General features: G+C 41.5%; 1 protein-coding gene across 1 annotated transcript; it reads left to right on the top strand.

The window, feature by feature from the left end:
• Positions 1–2,025: 2,025 nt before the first annotated feature.
• LOC127785789 (uncharacterized) lies at positions 2,026–7,232 on the top strand. The gene is made up of 2 exons (XM_052313184.1): positions 2,026–3,562; positions 6,905–7,232. Exons 1-2 carry the CDS (start codon positions 2,184–2,186, stop codon positions 6,909–6,911), a joined length of 1,386 nt encoding a protein of 461 aa, XP_052169144.1. The 5' UTR covers positions 2,026–2,183; the 3' UTR covers positions 6,912–7,232.
• Positions 7,233–7,590: the final 358 nt, after the last annotated feature.

The following is a 7,590-nucleotide window of genomic DNA, read 5'->3' as shown; positions in this document are numbered from 1 at the left end:
GTTGACAACCACAATGTTCCCATTCACTTCTTTATAAACCACTGCCCTCAAGCCATTCTTCCACACCCCCAAGGTATTTATCCTATCTATCTCTTGGTCATAGTGCGAATTTTGATTACATGCTACAGTACAGTGGGCTCTGAATTGATATGCGGCTCTGAAATGCTATCAATTCCAATTAAATGCTATGATTTCTCAATCCAATTTTTAGTTCATTTCTATGCCATTTTGCATGCTTCTGATAGGGTCAGATTATATACCAAGGTATGGCCTTTGTTGCTCAGATGTATATTTCTGCATATCCTTTGCTCCTCTGGTGCAGACAAGCACTCATTACTTTTTCTTTCAAATCCAGCTGATTAGAGCCCTGAGATCATTCACCAGCTATTGCAAATTTCTTGTATTTCAAAAGTTACCAGGATTAATGGCACATGATTAAGGCCTGCCTTTTTCACATCGTTAGGAATGCAGTTCTTGGAATGACCTCATGGTGATTTTTTCAAAGAATATATATGCGATTTAAATGAAAAAGAAATTGTTCAAGCCAGTCATTCATTTTATTCTTGTTTTCTAAAAAGCCAACATACCTTGACTATTTCTATTCCAGGGTGACCTATGTTATGAACCCATAAATCAAAGAGATCCTATTGAACATATATTTTTTCTCCAGGTTTGTACCGTACGGAATTAAAGGTGTAATATTCAAGAAGCCACGCATAAAATCACTGACTATGTAGTGTTTCTCCAAGTTATGTTTACTTTACCAGACCTTGCTGATGCTAGATCATTTTGGCCAGTTTGTTGGATGAGTACTGACCATGTTTTGTAGAATTCTTACTATGTTGGTCAAGTGATTTCTTCTCTCTTTGATTTTGTCTTAGCCGCAAGTTGTTATATTGTTGTAGACAATCATTTTTTCCCATGAGTTTTTCGATTAGCATCAAGTTCTAATTTGGCTGTACATACTTTTTCTTGCCTAGGAGGTGTTCCATTGAACATTGCTAAACCAATTTGCTACTCATTCCAAATATTTAAATATTTCAAAATAGAAGTAATATATGCTGATATTATGAAGCATATGCGGGACTTTAATTTGATTATCAAATAAAACATTGCCTTCCCCAATGTGATGGCACCTAAAGCTTTCAATTTATCTCCCATTTTTGTGAACCCACGGGGGCCGAACATTATATTGTTACGTGATGGTCGGGTGAGCAGATGTGTTTCAAGTATTCTGAACAAGCCATCCATATTAGTGCCAGAAATAAACTAAGTGGAATGTCACATCGCTCTGGTTTAATTTTGTGTTTTTTTAATCCTTTAAAATTGTTTACCCAGATTTTTATGCTTGCTTGTGACTTGATCTCATAAAGGGAGGGCAAAGAATTCACCGAAGCCATCAATTACCATATTGAGCGACTTGGACAAGACAAGAGCTTAAAATCATCTGTTCATCATATTTGTTGCCTGCTATACAAGTTTTTTCTTCGAAGTAGGTTTGATGAAATGTAGTAGGACGGCAATGTCCAACTTCGTGATAATCTTTGTATGCACTCAAACACAATATCGATATGAATTTTCATCTCAACTTCTTATGTTGTATACCACCAATTTGGTTGGTTTCTTTGGCTGCTATGTTACTTAAGTGCTGCCTGTGAATTTGTGGTTTTAATAGCCAGCTGTTCCAAATGTTTCCGTAGCGTTAGCATGGGCCAATTACTAGGGAAGACTAAGTTAAATTAGCCACGCGTAGGCCAAAACCGCCATCCAAACCACCGAGGTACCTCATCTGCACTGTTTTTGATAGTTGAGGAACCGTTGTATCGGTTTTTCGGTTAAAGGACTGGTTTTGATAGTTGAGGACCCGTTGTATCTTGTTTTCCTGTTGAAGGACGAAAAGCAGATTTGTTGACAAGTTAAGGGAGCTTAAATGAACTTATTCCTTTAACGTTAATATGAGGAACCTAGAGTGGACTTTTTTTTACTTCTCCTTCAGGACAGCTTCATAAGTGGCGACCGACCGACCATATCCACTTTCCCCACCCGAAAGCGTCGGCCTTCGCAAACCCTAAGAAATCCTCCACCAAAGCGATCCCAACCCTCTCCCCCGGCCGCCGCCGCCGCCGCCGCCTCCTCTGCCTCCGAAACCCTGAAATCCTCCCGTCCCGTAGCCGCGATTCATCATGAGCTCATGTGAAGCAGCCTCGCTGGAGGGATTGCAGCCCCGGATGCCATCGGCTGTAAAGCGAGCTCGAATCCGCCGGGAATCCCATCCCGGCTGGGTAATGCTCGATTGCCGCGTCCGCGACATGAGCGGGGACGATGACCTTGGAGCAATCACCGTGGCAAAAGGAACCACCTCCACCGGCGACGGCATCACCGTTGCCTTCAGCGCGGCTGCTCCCCCGGCGATTTCCCGCCTCTTGTTCGCCTTACATCCAAACAAGAACAGGCAGACCTCGGATTCGGAGTCCGACGAAGGAGGTACATTAGACAAGGGCGATCCCTCCGCCAAATTTGGTGGATTGAAGGATGCCAGAGTCATAGCGGCCCACGGCAACTCCGTCCTCCTGAGCTGCATTTTCAACGTCAGGGACCCAATAACGCCGTACGTTGCCTCCCTCCGTGAAGAGCTGTTCATCTACCAGCCTGCTGGCGCGGTTGATCTCACGAGGCTCCCCCCTTGCTATCATGGCGTCATCAACATTGACGGGAGCAGGAACACTGGGATACTGTGCCGCAACAATGGAGAGTTTGTTGTGGCTCACCTTGGAGGGATGACTTCAGTAGGAGATGGTGGCTCGGGTCTGCCGATCCCTCGCCCAGTGGCGGCTGAGCTGTGCAAGTATGTTGGCGGCTTCTGGGGCACTAATTGGTTGCGAATCGGTCATGCTGCGGGTGAAGACCAGGATTTGTGCTGGTGGGAGACTGACTTGGTTGTGCCTTTCGGTGATTCTTTGTGCTGGGTGGATTACTTGAGGGGCATATTGTTCTGTGATGTTTTCAGTCCAATCCCTGAGTTCCGCTATGTCCGGCTGCCTGTGAATCCTTACCCAGGTTCCTATGATCAAGAGCTTGCCATGAGGGGATCCCTGCATATGTTTAGAAGCGTGTGTGTGACAAAAAATGGAGACATGAAGTTTGTTGATGTGGCTTCCAAAAACTTTTGGTTTTCAGGCAACCTAAAAAGCTGTTCTACTCCTTTCACAATCACCTCCTGGACATTGACCCGCAGTCGGCGCAATCAGCTGTCGTGGATAAAGGATGCCTCTCTAGATGCTGATGCTTTTTTCTCCCTTGCCAACAACGAACATCTTCCTTCCATTGTTCCAACATTCCCCCTTGTGGACTGGGAAGATCCCAATGTCATCTACTTCGCATTGTCCCAGAAACAAGGTTCTAATTTTAAGGCAACCCTCGTTGCAGTTAACATGCAAAGGAAGACACTAGGCGTGCAAAACTCTTATACGTTAAGATTAACCTTGGAGCATGGCGATGGTGACAGTACAACCTCCTGCAACCTCTTCTCCAACGAGCCATTCCTACCTTTTGCTTATAACAGGTAATGATATGCTCTCGTGCTTTAACTTTTCCTGGCTGTGCGTCATTGTTTACTGGCTAGTCGTGTTAATCCTTCTAAGTATTTCCTTTCATGTCAATATATTGGAATCAGTTGCCATTGTAGATCATATACACTAGTTTATGAAGTCGCGCATTTGCGCCACTCTATCCATCCTGTGCTTTGCAAGCATTGAAAAGTATAAGCATTTTCAATTTCATACACTCGAATTGGAAATGATATTCATTTACCTCCCTTATTTACTGCATTGAAAAGGATATTACTCCAAGTGAAGCTAAGGCTGACATGCCATTGTCAAGTAAAGATCAATGACTAACCAGCCTTTACTACTTTAGAAAATCGAGACACTTGTTCTCTTAGTTATGAAGCTCTTCAAGCTGCCTGATCAGCAATTGTAGATTTTGATCATCCTGTAGTGGTGCTATATTACGCTCATACTATTCATTATTGGACTATTTCTAGCAACAAGAAAAGCTTCCTCAGCTTCTCTTTTGTCGGAGATAGAGTCGAAAGCAGTTCAAACTTAAACATTAATTGTGACGTATAATCTGACATGAATCATATAGTACATAATTGCCGTTAAGACTACATGATACACCCATCAAGCAAGACCAGTCTTTCAATAGCAGTAGGTACCACCCATATCTGTTTTTATTTTGTTAATTGAAATTTTGAATTCTGGTTTCCATCTAATATGTGAAATTAACACCAGGTAATGAGCAAACACGATAACCATAACTATAGGAAATTTGGTCGGTAATTTAGTATTGTTGAACTATAATACACAGACTATCAAGTGCTCGTGAAAATAGCGCAGCACTTGAGATATCACATACATTATGTGGAAACTTTTAGGACAGTCCAGCAAATTTTAAATAGTACCAAGTTTGATCGGTTTGAAGCTATATATATGCAGTGTGCAAATTAAGAATAGCAGGCATACCAAAGATAAACATGTCTAGAGTGCAGAATTATGTTGTTGGTTGCTACAAAATGTTCTACGCTACAATTAGAGAACAAATTAAATTAATTTCTATACTGCAAAATAAAGGTTGCATTGTTTGCACACAATCAGACTATAGGATTAGTAGTATCAACGATTTGTGCAGTCAATAGAAGTCAAAGAGCCTTGTTAATCATCCGAGTGTTGAGACAATGATTGTTTAAACCACGAGCAATTTGATCAGATTATTAGCATATTCAGTATACATGTATAACACTATAAGTACCAAAGGTACAACAGGCAAGCAAATGTTGGATGAAAAATTGCAAGTTCAAATCTATTACTTGTTAACATTAATGTAATTATGCAATCTAAGATAATCAATCCATTAAATGCCAGTATATTAGGCTTAATCTGTTAAAATGTTCAGAAAAATAATACCAACCATAATTTATAGCCATGATGAGAACAAAAAGAAAGGACGTTAATTTTACATTGTAATATGTTTAAGAAACAAAGTTGCAAATCTCGTGAAACAAAGTTAATATTCTAGGAAATGTTGATGACCATTACTGCTTTAAGATCCTTGATGTTCAGCAGTATGAACGATTAACTCATCACAGAATTAAAGATACTTAAGATTCTGAAAATGATATGAAAAATCAGGAATTCGATCTGTTCAAACTGCCATGAACAATCCATTTTACATTAACATTGGTGCTGTACATTTTATCATTGCCATATAGTGAAATTTCATACTTCTAGCATATTTTAAACCGGCTGAAAATCAGATGTCAACGACATGTAGTCCGGATAAAAATGGATGCAATCATGCGGTTCAGTCTATTCAACCCTACAATTGAAATTGATTGAATGTAACCCCTTACCTTTCTTTATGAACACAAATCATATGCACTAACAAATATTACCGAATGCACTATTTCCTCAATACGTTGCACAACAACCTTTTGGATGAGAAGCCGTCACCTGTAGCTGTAGGGGTGAAAAGAATGCAGACCTGCGGCTGTGGAGGAGTGAACACACACAGAGGTGGAGTGGTAGACGGACAGGTGAGGAACGGGAATGTGAACGACACACATGGAATGTCGTTGGGCAGGGGGGAACGGGTGGTGTGGCTGGAGAGGAGGCGGAGGTGGAGGTGGAGATTGGCGGTGTCACTTCCCTAAGTGCAGCAGCGCCGCGTGCTGAACCCTTCTATCTCCTCTCTTTCGCCATTCTCGCTCCCTCAGTCTCGGAGGGTGATGGCTGAGTGGTGCAGCGTCTCCTATCGCGGTGGCGGGAATGAGGAGGAAAGGATGCTAAGGCCTGGATTGGTGATGGGGGAGATGCAGTGCCAGCGCTCGCAGTGGAGTAAGTGTTGGGCTGCCGTCGTCTTGCTCGGATCTGGCACCCCCGAGTTCCTCTAGCGATGGACACGGTGCGGCTTTGATAGGGAGGTGCTGGTGGCTTGGATGGTGCAGCGGAGAAGATGAGGAGGCAGCGGCGGCGGTGTGGCGCCTGGGAGAGGGCGGCAAAGTGGAGTGCAGGGGAGAAGGGGGCGTGCAAGTTGCAACGATGGATGGGGGAGGGGGAAAATAGAAAAGAATCCATTCCAGGGGTGTGGAAAAATCTAGTTGCGATAGAAGTTTAGTCAAGATCTTTTGTGACTTTTTGCCAAACATGGTAGTATGCCTTTGTTAGTGCTAGAGAAATTTGTTGCATGTATGTTTGGCTGATCTGACTTGCGAGTCGTAACCAATGTTTGTTCAGATAATTCAAAGGCATATATTTTGTTACTGCTGCTGCTGCTTGTTATATATATTTAAAACAAATAAAATCAGGTTAGCTGGCAGAATATGACCCTTTCTTCTTCTTCTTCTTCCCCCCACCCCTTCCTCTCTCTAGATATCTTAGACTCTAGAGCTGTAACTACAGGAGGGTATTTTATCAGTTGGCATCTAGATTCTGGAGGAGGCTATATCCTTGAATGACATCTAATTGGACAGTATATAATCGATTAGTTGCCATCTCAAAGTATTCTTCTTTTGACCATCAATTGTATCATGATTTCCCATGCTTCACGGCAGGCTGTTTTGTAGAGTAGCCTTAGTGGGCATCTTGTTTAACAAGAAGACATTCACAGGCAGTCTTTATAACCATATCTGCTCCTGGAAATACACAAGTTGAGAAACTCAAACCAGCTTATGCTTTTAAGATGTCGGCCACTGCTACCATGACACTTACTTTTCTTTTTCTTTTTTACAATTACTGCAATCTTTGCTTAATAGTCATGTGCTGATTTCCTAATATAGACAAGCATTATTGGTATAAATTTTAATATTGTCGATGTCCACTATTCAACTTACTTTCATCTATGTCAGGAAATGAAGGCCATGGGAATAACAAGCAGCCTGAATCCTCGAGGACCTCGACGTTCTACTTGTTTATTGGGAATGAATGATGCCTGCTAATCGCCGGAGGCGGGAGGGCACTACTACATTTTGTACTTCAAATCCTACTGTGTCTGGAACAGCTTGTATACCCTCAGGCTATCCTGTATTCCTATTGCTATGCTAAGTTAAATCTATAGATCCGCCATATTCATGTAGTGCGGTTGCTATTAGTATGTTATGTAGTGTGGATGCTGTTAGTGGTGTTGTACTGAGGAGTTGTTTGTTATTAGTTTGTTATGTAGTGTGGATGCTGTCAGTGGTGTCGTACTGAGTAGTTGTTTGGACATAACTATACAGCAAGTGGTAGCTGACACTTTATCTATAATAGACATCATCCATCTATACTTCAAATACAATTTTCTTTTAAACCACTCATCCGATCTACGATCCGATTACACCGTTGTGTTCGTAACAATTAAATCTTTACAATAAGATCTCACATCATTATATTTTGATAAAAAATCACAAATTACTTTTACGATATGTCTAAATTACTTTTAGATTTTACTAAGTTACTTTTTAGATATATAAAAATAAATTAGTAAAGCCGAAAAGTAATTTATATATATTATAGAAGTAACTTAGAACAAAACGAAGGTAACTTTGGCATGTCA

This window comes from Oryza glaberrima, chromosome 1, assembly GCF_000147395.1.
Source record: "Oryza glaberrima chromosome 1, OglaRS2, whole genome shotgun sequence".
Taxonomy (NCBI): Eukaryota; Viridiplantae; Streptophyta; class Magnoliopsida; order Poales; family Poaceae; genus Oryza; species Oryza glaberrima.
The sequence above is the reverse complement of the archived record's forward strand: the minus strand, read 5'-3'. Positions and strand labels throughout refer to the sequence as shown.